This window comes from Contarinia nasturtii, unplaced genomic scaffold (assembly GCF_009176525.2).
Source record: "Contarinia nasturtii isolate CC-2019 unplaced genomic scaffold, AAFC_CNas_1.1 Cnas_scaffold_78, whole genome shotgun sequence".
NCBI classification, from domain to species: Eukaryota; Metazoa; Arthropoda; class Insecta; order Diptera; family Cecidomyiidae; genus Contarinia; species Contarinia nasturtii.
In genome coordinates, this window is record NW_022197436.1 from 4,525,176 (window position 1) to 4,541,175 (window position 16,000).

At 33.2% G+C, this 16,000-nt stretch overlaps 1 protein-coding gene across 4 annotated transcripts in view; it reads right to left on the reverse strand.

Moving 5' to 3' along the window:
- The window catches only part of LOC116351199 (acid sphingomyelinase-like phosphodiesterase 3b), an 88,430-nt gene that overhangs the window by 41,464 nt on the left and 30,966 nt on the right, over positions 1-16,000 (reverse strand). For 2 of the 4 annotated variants that reach the window (XM_031783518.1, XM_031783312.1), the window contains exon 2: positions 12,384-15,325. In XM_031783518.1, the coding sequence (XP_031639378.1) occupies positions 12,384-12,636 (253 nt within the window). In that variant the 5' untranslated portion in view covers positions 12,637-15,325. The remainder of the gene's footprint in view (positions 1-12,383; positions 15,326-16,000) is intronic. The other 2 variants (XM_031783451.1, XM_031783380.1) reach the window with 2 other exon arrangements.

The following is a 16,000-nucleotide window of genomic DNA, read 5'->3' on the forward strand; positions in this document are numbered from 1 at the left end:
GTGATTCAACTTTCAAACTCAACTCAAAATATTCGCTTTGCTCTGCACCAACATTTCGATGTTATTCACTCTTTTTTCAATTCAACTTTGAAGCGTGTAGTTGTTTCAACATTTTTTTTTCTTTAATAAATACAAAATGTCTACCAACCAACACATTTCCGACGGAATAATTTTTTGGCACCAAAGACTAAATGCAACATTAGTTAGGTAATTTCAAGGAAATCATTATGAAAAATGAAAATTCTATACAAATTTATAGAGAATTTGAATTTGCTCGAAATCATCGACAACAAACCAAACTAATTCAGAGAGTAAAACGAAATCAAGCTGTGCATAAGAATTGGAAAGTATGTAAACGAAATGTTGGAAATTGAATTTTATAACAGAAGAGAAAATTCAAAATGGGAAATTGTTTTTGTTGTGAATTTATCGCATGTAACCAAGAATCAGCATGAAGAAAACCGGGAAGAGAAAAGTATCAAATGGGATTATTGAATTTTGAGATTTGGTTTTTTTTTTCGGCTCTCTCTCTCTATGTTTGCCATATTACTTTTACAAAATCACTAATGCACTCGACTTTCTATTCAATATGCGCACCACACTGTTTTGAAGGTATGCACAATATGCACATTGAAATTGGTATGCAATCAAAGTTAAAATATATTTTATCATCAGTATAAAAATACACACGATTAAGGGAATCGCATGTGAATTTTTCTTTCTCTTTCTCGCACTTTGTTCCCTACCCTCCCATCGTTCTTTGTTTCTTCTGCTCTACTTTTTCTTTCGCATCATGCCAGTTTCATCTTGTGGTTTATTTTAGACTGGGTATGTGTATGTGTATGTGCAATGTGTTCAATTGTTCCGCATTGTTCATTGTTGGTGTGCATTTTGTCTGCACCATGGATTGGAACAAAAGAAATATATAACAAATGCATCAGTTGCACTTGTCTCGTTTTAGTTTGAATTTACACGTCGAATGTGAAATCGTTGAAATGAATAATAAAAAAAAACGAGAGATTCAAAATGACTACGAGAACAAACGAAATGAACGGAATTTCGGAAGTAAAATTTAAATTGAATACTCATAGACATATAATATTACTTTTGAGCGCTTCGCTTTCTTTTTCGACTGTATTACTACTACACTCATTAGATTTGCACACAGCCAACTCTCAGTGAGAGAGAACATGTTTTAAACAATCAACAGTATGGATAAATTAACAATGAAAATTGTTTAAGCGCAGATATTGCATTACAACATTCTACAATTAACAGGATATTTAATGGAATAAAATAAGAAGCAGAAGAAACTACTCATCGTATTATTTCTTCACGGTAGTCACTTATGCATATCACTTATACTGCAGTTCATTGAAAAAGATTGGAATAATTTGCTGTCACCTATTGGTTATAGCTAATAAATTATTTGATGCCCGAATAATTGGCTGTAATTGAAGTGAAAAAAACTTTGCATTAAACATTGTGTGAATGAAGAAATTTTTGAACAAAGAGAAGGAAAACCTAATGGAAAAACCACAAACATTGTTGTCTGCTGTTGCATGTAATGAAAAATGACTTTTTCAAAGCAAGTCAAGTTTCATATTCGTTGAGAATTTGAATACATTGGATGGCTCAATACATAATGCATACGCATGTGTGCAATTTTTACATGCACCACAGAAATAAAGTGAAACCTATTGTGCATATTACAACAATCCATGGTTGGATCTTTATTCGGATGAATAAATTTGAAAAGTTTTTCAATTTATGTGTACGTCATGATTATTTTAAACGAAACCAACACACTATCAAATGCACAAATACACAACGGGCGAAAGACGATGAAGAGAGAAATCGTAATCGAAATAAGAAATTGAAATTGTAGTCGCAAAAAAAGGGGATACAATACTCTCTTTTCATAACACTTAAGCTATTACAATTTACACATAATGTCTCATAAATGTGATTTAGTTCAAATGCAGTCGATCGTTTGTTTTCAAGCACATTTATTCGGATTTTTTTACTATCACTTTTCATCAGAAGCAGTTTTTTTTATTTAAAAAAAAATATCCATAAAATAGCTCGTTTCACTTTGAATCTCGACGGGTTTGCAAACTATGTGAGATGAAATGAAGGCGAGAGAGAGAGAGAGAGAGAGAGAGAGAGAGAGCAAAGTTTCGGAGAAAATCAACTTGATGAATATTGATGAAGAGCTTTTTTAGCCGCATGGATGCATTCATTTCTGATTGAAAGAGTTAAAACAAGTTTATTCCAAACAAATCTAAACAATTCCGAACAAACAATCCATCCTACGCTCGTTTCAAACATATTAGAACTTTAATATCAAATGCTGGTGGAGAAAATAAGTGAAAGGAAGATGCAATGGTAAAGGAGAAAAAAATTTTATACTATGTTTAAAGTAATTGGTTCATTGTTAAAGGAGATTGCAAAATAGAAGTGCAGAGTGAGTGCACGCAAGTGAAGAGAAACAACACAACAGTGATTGAGTGAGTGGAAGAATGAATGTTACTGAAAATGGAAATAGAACGAGAAAAAAAATAGTACAAATAAAATTGATTTGTTGTTATTTTGCAAAAGCTGAACTCGAGAAATATCCATCGATTTTACTTTTGGAAAAAATCTTTAAAATAGAGCATGAAACAAGCATTTAGGATGAATTGCACTGCCCTGCAATACTAATCACATCAACACGAAATAGAAAAATGGTGAAGAGAAGAGAGAGAGAGAGAGAGAGAGAGAGAGAGAAAAGAATGAATGAAAGGGCAGCAACAGCAGCGGCATGAACAACATTTGGATATGTGAAGAATGAGAATAACAATGGGAAAAATTAAAATGAAAACTTTTTTTAACTATGTTAGTTAGAGGCCAGAGTAACTCTCTGGCTGAGCGTGGGGATTTGAGCTGTATGAATGTATAAAAAAGAGTTGTGTTTGATGAATGAACCGGAAATAGGAATAAGCTATCACGCGCCACCCGATTACTCGAAAATGAATGTGGATGATATTGCACATTACTTTGATGGCGCGCACCATTCTCTGTTGGCACCGCACGGTTTAGTTTTCTGACTCGGTTTTTTTTCGGTGCATGGCATACAAGAAGAGATATCGAAAGAGAATTGCGAACAAATTATTTTTTTTGCCCTATTCATTATATTTTATCAAGATTATCTCTTTTGAAACATCTCTATTCGATATACCAGTAATATTTATGCCATACATTTTTTTCCACTGTATTCGATCAGGAACGAGGCAACAAAAAAAAATTCGAATGCACCATCAACCATTACAACATAATAGTCGATTTTTTGTTGTTATTGTATGTATGTGTGTGTGTGTGTGTTAACCCCATTCAAATTGCTCATAGCAAGTTTTGCATGTGAATAAATGAGAAAAGTTCAAAGTACAAACTTAAACCGAACGCCATGTATACGAAACGAGAGCGGAGTGGAGAGAAAGAGAGAGGGATAGAAAAAAGCGACAAACGCGTTCGAAATACTAATAATATATTTTCAACATTAAAAGCCCTTACAAAAACTCAAAAACACGAAACTTTGCGCGCAAACAAAAATTGTTTGAAAAACATATATCCCGGACCAAATCTTTGTATCGATTTCATCATGTAACCAAGAATGACTCAATTAATAAATGGGGCACAATAACATTGTTATTAAAATAATATCTCTTATTCTTCAATTTTGTGGCACGATTTGAATCAGTGATCAATGAAATAATTCGATTGGCATTTTTAAACAAAACTTAATTTCCCTACAACGTTTCCACTTGATATGATAATATTAACATTTTGTATGCGTATATGAACGAACGCGTCACTGAAAATTTATATCAGAACATTTCCAGATTTACAATATTGCGTCACAGTGAGAACTTCGAACGAAGTGTTTTGTACTTATTATGCTTTCTCTAATTGAAAATATATGATTTACGGTATAGATCAACCCATGCTCCATAAATATGAATTACTTCAATTTAATTGCGAGAAAAATGTTCATTTTTACATTTTTTTATTCAAAACCACACCATACCAGTATTGAATGTCTACATTTCGTGGTTATTTCTTGTTTCTCTATTTTCTGTTATTTTGAAATTCGACGGACTCGCATTAATGTCGAGAGCTGGTATATATTGCGAACGATTTATTTTCGATGAAATGCATTTTCTAAAGTGGAAGGATTGGGAATGACAGAAAAAGAGAGACGGAGAGAGAAATAAAGCGTTAGGCAACAAAAACAGTAACATATAAAGAGCGCGAGAAATAAACTTAAAATGCGATTCGAGCTAAAGAATCATTTAATTTTGGCATTTAATACGTGCAACAGTGTATTTCATACATATATAATACAATTTACTATGCAGCACACGTTACTGCATTTGAAGAGTGTGTTATCGCGAAAAATGTTTGAATGTGTCTGGGCCAAGTGGCAACTAAGAGCTCGATTTTCGAGCTAAACAACGAGATCGAGCTTTAACAGCAGCAACAACAACACCACCACTAACAACAACAAAAAACTAGTTGGTGAACGAATAAATAACAACTGCATGCAATGCTTCGAGAATGTTTGAACAAACAAATGTTCGAAACGACTTCCCCCAGAAATGGCGATGTTTTTGCTAGCTGATCCTGAATATGCGGTTACATTTACGTTTTATCGTGTTTATATGCAACTGAATAGATGGTTTGTTGGTTGGATGGATGGATGGATGAAGTGCAGTTTAGATTAATATTTTACCGCAAAAATTTATGGCGGTGATCAATAACATGAAACATAATTCACACATTTTGCCCCCGTTTTCGTCTTTACTGTACTTTTTCGCTTTACGCCAAAATGTAATGTTGGCCGTCATCATCGTTGTTTGGTTCACATTGCGCTCGATACAGCACACAGCTGTTTACATATGTTTAAAATTGATTCGCATTTTATACATCGTCGAGCGAAATAAGTTCATTTGATGATGGTGAAAACATCGATTTCGAATTTATCAAGGAATTTATCCTTATTTTATATGTTACGACCGTATTTACGCTGCATATGTGTGAATTGGCTTAATAAGTAACATGCTCAAGTGAAAATTCAAATATAATTCAATATCAGTTTATTATTGAAATGTGTGGCATTCTCACTCGTTTTGGATAGTTCAAATAACTAAAAATCAATCTGTTTGGAACAGACAAAGAACGATATTTTTACCATTTAAAATTGTTCTTTTTTTATTTATCGAAAGCTTCGTTCACATTGGATTTAACATTTTATCATATCATTTCATATGCATAAACAAATTTTGAGTATTTATTTCACAATCGATTTTTTCAAAACACATTCATGACGTCAAACTTCAATAAATATAATATTAAAAAGCGATTTCAGACATGTTGTCCGAATATTTTTTCCATTAAATATTTGTACGAGTATATTATTCTAATAAAATGAATTTAATATAATCATTTTTTTATAAGCGACATTTTTTTCATTCAGAATAATTATACGATATCGATAAATTATAGACGTCAACTTCAATACACAATTTGTTTCAATAAAGACTTGGTTTCAATTTCATTGTTTACGTTTAACATTTCCGAAATAATATTGGTATTTATAAATATATACTAGTGTATATGTTCCGAAACAAGGTTACGCATAACGTATTGAGTACATTCATTGATAACTGTGCCTGTCTAAAAAATAATGATATGTCTCTAGAGAGAGATTGTTGGGGGTTAACGTGAATGTTTTAAATGTTCAAGTACTTCAAGTATTTTTCAAAAAAAAAAATCTTCGCTTAAAAATATGCATATTTTCTATGGGAAAAATATGCAACTGTAGACACATTAAGCTAATTTGATATTCGCAATGGAGGTATTGCATTTCGTTCTTGAGTCCATCATACATATTTACGTATAAGTAAACGTAAAAGTTGGACTTATAAAGCTACCTGTTAGTGGTGTATGATTATTTTGTATTTTGTGTGGAATTTAATGAATTGACGAGGAGTCAGCCTCATTTGACCTGCCGAATTAACAATCGTAATTCGAATATGAAATTGCTAAGCGAGCATACGATGCAGTGCAAAGTTTATAAGGGTAAGATATTGCGTGAGAGGGAACATTTTTCCGGATTTAGTTTGAGTCGTCAATTTTCGGATAATAGCTATTGTTGTTGAAACTTTTGCAGTTGCAAAATATTCTCACGCCTCATATCGTTCTCATTATCTTTCGATCTATGCCTTATCTCGTAAGTAACAAATTTAATTAAGCGAAATAAACGTAAACTTTTCTAAATACACATGTGTGTATGTGTGGTACATTCAAACATATGCTGTTTCTCGCATTAAGGCCATCGGAGTCAATGCTTTATATAAATTTTTGACCCAACCAGATTCGAAATTCACGTATTCATTCTGACTTGAGCTATTTTAATACCCATTTTCACATATATGTGCACACGCACAAACGTTTCGGTTCTGCATTTGGATCATGAAATTAAGCGAAGTGAATGTGGAAAAACTCTCTCCGGCTACTATCATCAAAATTTTATTATATAATCGGTGTGTAGGCTGTATGGTTCACAACATGCAAAGTAGAAATCGCACATAATATGCGGACAAAGTGAAGATGAAGCATAGAATGTGTATGAGCTGTATAAAATAATCAAGTAAATGAAGTTTGACCGTAATACGAATAGGAAATGGGTTTTATGAGTTCGACAACAAATTTATTCAATTTGATGCATACGTGTGTATACACAAACTCTTTCCACGTCGAAAGAGTTTAATGCGGTTTCCCATGTGGTGCCGTGCATTCGATCGAAAATTCCATAGATAAACATTCTGCGTATGTATAATTATATGCATGGAATCTATATCCCTCGGTATGGTGTTCGTACATTGAATGGAATGTTGAATATTTCGCATGCAAAATCAAAAATGTGTGTATATAAAACAATAAAAACAGAAGAAGAAAAAAAACAATTAATTGATACAGACACCTCAAGCGATGATAACAATTTGCTTGATCGCATGTTCGATACCGAGTTAACTCGGAAATAACAATGTCGTTTAACTTGTCGAAGATTGTGTGTTTGAATTGAAATAATCTCATCCGATGGTGGCCGATGTTCGGTTTCGTTTGCCACCGCTATCATCCTCATTGTGTATTTCACACATTTGGTTTGATTGAATCGGATTGATTCACAATTGCCGCAAACCATTTGAAAAGAATTGACTTACTATGCGATATGTGTACCGAAACCTTATTTGAAACCAATTGAAATCATCAACAGCAACAATGATTCGTATGCATATGCATATAGTTTTGAAGGAGAAAATTGTAGCGAAACAAAAGCAAAAAAAAAAATTGTACTCATTTTGATTACGTAAAAAAAGGATGAAGAAAAAAATCAGCAAATCTTTTTTTGCGGGTTAACACAGTTAAACGGTTTCAGTGATTCGTGCAAATGAGTATAAATATTTGGAGTAAGCATATATGCAAAGTGGATCTCTTGCTCGTCTGAGAGAATTTTTCACATTTCTCTCTTGTCGTGTGATGTGCATGATGGTCGTTCTACATGAGGCCGGTTGTTGAAGTGAGCAGAAAAAACCAACTAACCATATATACATGAATGAATGGAGAGTGAAAAGGAAAGAGTTTCATAACCATTTGGATGAGAATGCTACACTAAAAAATAGTGGAATAGGCACATTGGAGAAAGCTAATATTCTTTTGGGACCAATTGCATGTTCACCAAGTATTCTGATATTATCCTTTTTTTCGGGGTTACATTTCGATGATGGCAACGTATATTACATGTACATACAGATTTGGTGTGCTTGCATTTACCATCCGAAGCTACATCAAAAACTTTTACATTGGCCAAAAGTACTTGTTCTCTCTTTTTTTTGCTATCAAAATTGTTCAAAATAATCATTTCATATTCATACTTTTAATCAACATTAACGAAAAAAGTACCACTTTCTCAACGGCGACATGGTATCATAAATAGAAAGAATTCGAAATCTGTGCAATCTGTGCGAAGAAAAAAAAGTACCATAAAGAGACGAACCCATCAGTCAGGTATGTATGATGGTATCAATGTAATTTTGCAATGTCTCTCATCATCCAAGACACACAATTTTACTCTGGGTGCATGGCAAAAAAAAATACTGCTGCAAAATGTAAAAATAGAAAGAGATTGAATGCCCGAGCAACAAAACCAACAACAACAACAACAAAAAACTACGTAGAGAATTTAATCTGATTATCTTCAACGCACAATCATCTTTTTACACTCTCTCGCCCTCTCTTTCTCTGATGAAAATGGTAATGTCTAAACGTTATTCGAAAAAGTCATTGCAATTTTTGTCCAAAGTTGATAAGCATGCACATATACGCGCGCACATAAAAATGAGATTACGGATGCAAAAATGCGTTTTTTCGTTGTTGGATGGTGTGGAGCAATGATGTGCGCGTATAGCGTGTATTATTTTGTCTGCATTATGCTCTATTTGTCGTTCAAACCGTCATCCGATAAATATATATATACACACACAGAAAAATGTTTGGTTAATATTTACTGATTGAGTTGAACTACATAATCTTAATATTGTGATGATTTTCAGTAGTAAATATCTCAAATATTTCCCTTGGATTTTATCACATCTAATCTTAACCACACGCTATAATCGCTATATCCACTTGTAATTTAAAACAAGGTTCATCTTTTGACGTGAAAAATGTCAATCCAACACAAAGTTTTTGATTCTAGTTTTTGATCTTTTTTTCTGAATTGAATAATATTTTATGTGACATTTTGACTTTTACGTAATACGAAATGCGGGCCAGAGCGATTTGTGAATATAGCGATTTCACGATTATAGCGTGTGGTAAATATTCGTTAGCTGTGGTAAAATACAAGAGAGAACATTTGAGACATTTTGAACTGAAAATCAACACAAGCTCATGTAATTTAACGCAGTCAGTAAATATTTACCGATTTCTTTTCTCTCTGTGTAGATAAAATTGTGCTGCTTCAAATAAATATCTCGCGAAATATTTTGTGCGATAAATTGTTCCGTTTACATGCATAATATGATTATTTAAATGACAGATTCGGTCTTTTTTCTCTTCTATCCGTTTGTACTTTGTCTCTTCATTCTTGCATGAATGCAAACAAAACCAATGTAAGAGAGTGAATTGAATGTGAAACAAAAAATCTCTCTCGCTATATATAGAGATTTTTATATATACAGTATAGTATATATGCGGATTTTTACTACCTTTTGGTATGATTATATGCATGTTTGTTAAGCGCACATTTTCATTATTTTCAGCAGCGTCGAATTATTATTATTCATTAATTATTTTCGTATTTTGCATTGTGGGCATTTTGCCTGATGGACAGGAATAAAATAAATAAGTTTTCATTTTAATTTGTAATAGTCTCTGTGCGTGTGTGAGAGAAAGAGATATCTGTGTTACGCAAACATTTTCGGTTTTCATTACTCCTTTTCACGATATTTTGACACCGCAATTCTCATGCGGTCTGCTTGACTATGCGCTCAAGCTATTACATTATGTTTTCATGTTAAAATGTAAAGCTGATTAAATGTGAATGAATTTTTTTCTTTCAAATAAAGTATAAACAATTTGCTTTTGTATTACTCATGCACATTGTAGTCATTTAACTTTTAACATTCGGGTTGTATAATGGTGAAAAAATTTCCCGCACATAATGGAGATAATGGGTGAACATTTTGTTGTTGGTACTTTAGCTGTTGTTAAATTTGTCTTTTGATAACACAAAAAAAAGAGAGAACATATCAACTGCAAGTAAAAATCAAATAAAATTAAGTGAAATGAAATTCTCTTGGAACTGAACTGATGGGATAGATTTTGGATTAAATTACAAACGCTTCATGATTAAACTGTACAACACATACGATTGATGTGCATGTGACTGCCATGAGACACAAAAACGAATGTGCCACGATGTGAAAAATAAAAGTGGTAACCATATTAAATGTTATTTTCCAGTGAGTGTAGAGAGAAGAGAGAACAAGAAATCAAGTCTAAATTTAAAATCTTGTTTTGGCAAATGCTTCCAAGTATGTTTGAGTAATTTTCAATGTGAGTTTCATTTAATGCGATAAATATGTCAACGGAATACAAAAAAAAAAATGAGAGAAAAGCTGGAAGGGAAAAGAGAGAAATAGAGAGTCACCCATCTAGGCCAAATGCTCATTTGCCAGAAGGTTGACACATGGATTTTGAATGGCTTTCGACTAAAGTAAAATATATCTCATTAAATGTTGATATATAACAAAATTTTCCCATTATTTTTCCACAATTTTGCCCATTTCCGGTTCACTCATTACATACAGTTTGCTTTCGATTGCCTTTTTCGTTGTCTCTGGTTTGAATGAGCTTTTGCTTAATTTTATCAGCTTGTTTCGTTATATCATCATTTTTCAAATTCAAAAAATATGCAACGCACACAGGCAATACGCACATTATGCATACACAGATTCGCCTGTAAGCGATTCATATTCAAAATGTCTATGCATAAAATTGTAGTTGACGAAGAGCGTACCACTTTTTTTTGATGATTATGCACCACTTGTTCATTTATCAATAGCATTACTAACGCATAAGCTCTTCGTAATTTTCTTTTTGCTAGCGCATAATGATTATTATCAAACACACATATAAAAATAAAAAGGCGGTGTACTTTCAATACAAATTTTTTGTTGAAGAATCCACCAAGACGTCACCTATTAAATACATTGCCGATTGTTGTTACTCTGTGTTGACACAGTTCGAACGAACTATATAGCTGAACCGGCTAGAATATTCGTGACCTCAAGAAATTTGTCGAAATAAAACTGTAACGTTCCCATACATTTTTTATATGAACATGTTGCTCTTTTACTTAAATAAATTTCCTGAGCTCACGAATATTCTAACCGATTCAGCTGTATTGCAAACGTAATAGTACAAAGGAACACACTGACTCCGATTCAGTGTATGCGTGTGCGCCTGAATGCAGAATATGCAATACATACGGGCACACAGAGTCGGAGTTAGTGTGCTCCTGTGTATTAGTCATATAGTTCACTAGAGCTGTATCATTTCGATGATATCGCTTCGTAGAATTTTCTGTTTCAGAAAATCCATAGAATCTTCAATAAATAGCACCCACCGATGAAAATGCTTAAAGCAGTAAGATAAGCCTTTCCGCACAATGGTCCATACGCATTTGTGTTAATCAAATTTATCTCTATCATAGTTCCATTGTCAGAAGAGAGAAGAATTTACAGTCGATTTCAATTGAAGTTTGTTTAGTTATATAAATAGGAATAAGGTGTAGACGAATCGAGTACGTGTAAAAAGCACGTTTTTGGGGTGTATTGGAATGTTGACAGATTGCAATACTCTCCCCTTACACACAACGTTTGCGCGGAAAAGTGATTGAATTATAAATCTAGATTACATGTGATAGTTCCATTCATTTGTTTGGTTTCTATTTAAAACTGCGTATCTTAAACGCCAAATAGTGAGAATACGTTTAACGATAATCCTACGAAAAATGGTGGGAGGAAAATGCAATGGAAATCTAGCTTTTGAAATTACATTACTATTGTTGTTTCCTCCTTACACAAGCAGGTTTTTTTTATATAAATATAACTGCGTTTGAACTCATGATTTCAGAAACATAGAAGAAGATTTAGAAGAAGAAAAAGCGAATTAACACTCAAAAACAATTGTTTGTTAACTAAATTTCATGTCTTTGTCTTTGTACGGCAACTTGATATATTATTATTATTATTGATGGAATAAAATGAAAGAAGAAGAAAAAAAATACACAAATTAGTAAAAGGAATTATGTATATTATGTGCTTGCTATCGCCAGCATATTTAGTATATAAGGTTAAGGAGATAGTGAAAAATGAGCGTTAGCAGAATGTTGGTCGCATTTCCAATCTGATATGTATTTGTATACGTATATGCATATTTCTGTTATCATATATCTAAGGTTGCTAGCACACATTCAACGATATCCATGAATATGGAGAATCATGTGATTTTCATAAGATTCGACGAGCAGTAGCAATGGGCGCATAAGTGATGTAATTTGAACCAAGTTAAGTTGGAAGTTAACCATATCAGTCAGTTACTTATGTTTATCTCCGTGTGCACTAATTATGTTTATGTTATGGAATGTTCCATTCTCTTTGGCACTGAATGTCCGTATCATTCATGGGATTATTGGCAATATGTATAAATATTTTGTGAATGGAACGTAAATAGTATTGTTTGAATACATATATATTTGAATTGGTTTAGCTTACCTATTTTGGCATCAACATATTCTAGTCGAATAAAAATGGCAAATAAGTAAATCCATATAATCCAGGCACCATTGACTAAGACCTTCGTCGCACCGATGCTGTTCTTTTTGAAGCTCATTGTACGAGATTTGAAATGGTGATGATGACGATGATGATGTGAAGAAGATGATGGTGGCAATGACGACGGTGGGCACTGGATGCGATGATGCCGCTGTAATTCTCTACAACTACTCTTCCGTGAACAGGTCTTCATTTTATTTTTTATTTGAAACACAATCGCAAATTGCGTTTGCCTTATTATTATCTACTTTATTCTGATTAAATGTAATCGGTTTCTTTTTTGGGGGTGTATATACGTATGTGGTGTTTGTTTGATGAAGGTGCGTGATTTCACCTCACATAAACACACACACAGACACGAGCGTATGACTCTACACTGATTATAAACACACTGACATAAATAATTTCTCACTTCTTATCCGACACCGGGTCTATATTCACTCACAACAAATTATTTTGAACATTTTATCATTATTGTTGTGTTATTTAATATACTATTATTAGCTTAATATGTGGGTTATGGTTGTTGTTCTCGCTTCTTTTTTTTTCTTACTGATATCTCGGTACGCACGGAAACAGGTTTAATACCTCTGGCTTTAGTTCGCTTTCTAGCTCAATATAAATGTATATTATATATAATGTTCACACATATCCGCAAGATTAGATAAAATGGGCGCGCACAAGCACCACACACAAAAGTGTCATATTCTGAATTCATAAAACCGTAAATATGATAAAAAAAATTTACAACATAACAAAGAAAAATGAGCTTTTAATAAGCAATTTGCTGGAGATGCTGCTTTGGCTTCGATAATGACAGTGGCGCAAAATAAAATGAATGAAAAGAATAAAAATAAAAAACAGTGGGATAAAAACAACGAACGAAATTCACATCAAATCTAATATACTGCAATCATTACGAATAATCTGCATGTTATAGTAATGCCTGCTCATTTAACTGCGGCGGTAAATTATCATTTTCTTAGCACTTTTTTCATGGGTATATATATTCGATGTGTTAACATGGGCGGCTGCACGATACCTGAACACACAGAGTCAAATTTAAATCTACTTGCTATTAGATGTGTGTGTATGTATGTGTATAAGTGCTGCTTTTTGACTTAAGTTGAACGTTCAGATTTCGAAAAACTTTCTTACGCCGATGCTTTTATTCTCATGTTGATACTGCATTTTGTGCAAAACTATAAATGTTTACATGTATAAATACATGTTTTGTAAGTTTGTTATTGTGCTATAGCTTTTGCTTGACTTCTTTTTCTACAAAATTTTCTCTCTTTTTTCTCTATTATCCCATGTTAAGTACGACATACGCAATGTTTTCGTTTACTGTTGGCATACCAAGTAGTTTCATTCATTTACTGTAATACACACGGATCGAAAAGAGAGCGGCTAAGAAATGCTTCCCCGGGCGTGCCTTGCCACGTACAATGATGCTTCAGTTTTGAATTATAATTTTCTCTTATTATTTTTGCTACTTTTATATCGTATTATTAGATGTGGTGGCGGCTGTAATGGCACGCATGCATATTTGAATCGTGAAATCTTCTTCGTTCCCTTTTTTTTGTAGCAAACAAATGAAAAAAAAAAGAATATTTGAAGATTTAGTTGATTCAAGATCCGTATCTTAGTTGAACACGCGCGCTTTCTATCGCTGTCTCGCTTGTCACACTTGGATTTTTATTTCACGGCTTTTTGTTTGTCTGTATGAGCTACTGGCTCATTTCATTCGGATGTATAATAAAAAAAATACGTATTTTTTTAGCGTTCCGTGCACACTAAACGCGAGCGCGGAGAAACCGTGAATCCAGATTTCGCAAAGCACGTGAATTGTGTGACACACAAATAGAAAATATAGATGTATTGTTACTGTTATTATGCTCCGTTATAATAGCACGTTATTGTTATTGTTATTATTTGCTATTTCACATTTGGATGCGATGCCATTGACACTCTTCTACTGAAATATATATCTATATATACATACACATACGCGGAGAGTCATTTACACATGCGTTACATTCCTTTTGCCATTGCAAATGGGAATTGTTTGCTCTGTTCGCTTTGGCTTTTGAAATTCTACAACATATTATGGTGTGATGCTTGTGTACAACTATCCAGATTCAGGCTTCTATTTAATTCAGCAATAGCAGCAGGCTGAACGTATTTTATGCTTTTACAATGATTATTCGGATTGCCTTCGGCATTGTTGTCCTTTTTGGTTATGCTTTACTTTGTTCGCCAAAACGTTCTACTCTTAATCGTTGTGTTTGTGTGTGTGTGTATGTTTTTTATTCGGTGCGAAGATCGGTACGTTGCCAACAATAAGCTTTTCAAAAACAATGACTATTAACCGTACATCATATGTATGGCCATAATGGAATGAGAGTCATACAAACGAATCTCGTTCGTTTTACTGCAATAACACTTTTAAAATGAAAACTGTTGCGAATGCACCAACAATTGCAGGTAACTTATGTTCTTACAATGGTTTTTTTTCTTCTTCCATTTAATATTTTGTGGGGTTACAGAGATATATTTCACCTAGGCACATAATTAAAATACATTTAAAATACTCTAAAGAGCGCTTCCACAACATTCAGACATTTTTGTCTCACACATTTTTCTGACTTGTCTTTCTTTATTTCTGTCTTTCGTGTTTTTTTTTTGTTCACAGAACGTATTCACAACAAAGTTTATCGTCTAGAAACTAACGTTTTTTTATTATTTTCATTAAAGTTTTGAATCACTCAAGTTAGTGTATGTATTTCTTCTAAACTTTTAAGCGTAACGAATCAATGTATGTTCGTTTTAGTTGCAAACACTCCAAATGCTGACAATTTCTTCCCTCGAACTGCAGTGATCTAAAAAAATAGAGAAAAAAATGCCATAAGTTAAAATGTTTAAATGTTGTTTTGTGCATGTGTGTGTGTGTGTGTGTTTCTTTATTTGGATATGTACATGTGTGACCTACTTTCACAAAAATATTTGCAATCGAGTGTCGGAAACGGTACATTTCAATAGCCATTCAAAAGTACATTGGATATGGATACTATATAGACATACACTGTCGTGTATCCAATGGATACTATCCATCGAACAATTCAACTGAATCCTCACAGCTCACACCCTGTATTATCCTTATTTTTACACGTTTCGTCCCCAATTTAAATGATGACCAGATGGTGTGTGTGTGTTTGGATTGCGATTGAAAATGATTTGATCAATAATCGATACGGTTATCTATTAAATAACGGCAAATTTCATTTTACGTAATAATTTTTATAATCGGAAAAGGGGCAAAAAGGTTTTATGTTCTATCGTTCGATCCGATTCGGATCTCTTGCTCATTTTCCAATCTCTGGTTCTCTTTCTATCTTTCGCTTAAGATAAACAAAACACAGCACTTTAAGTGAAGTTTCGTTTTCAGTAACAAACAAAATTAAGTTTTTCAAGTTTTGTTCTTATGCTCCGTCTTGTATTTTTCATTCTCTCTTTGAAAGAAACATACTCTTTTTGTCGGTTACTCAAGTTGAAGA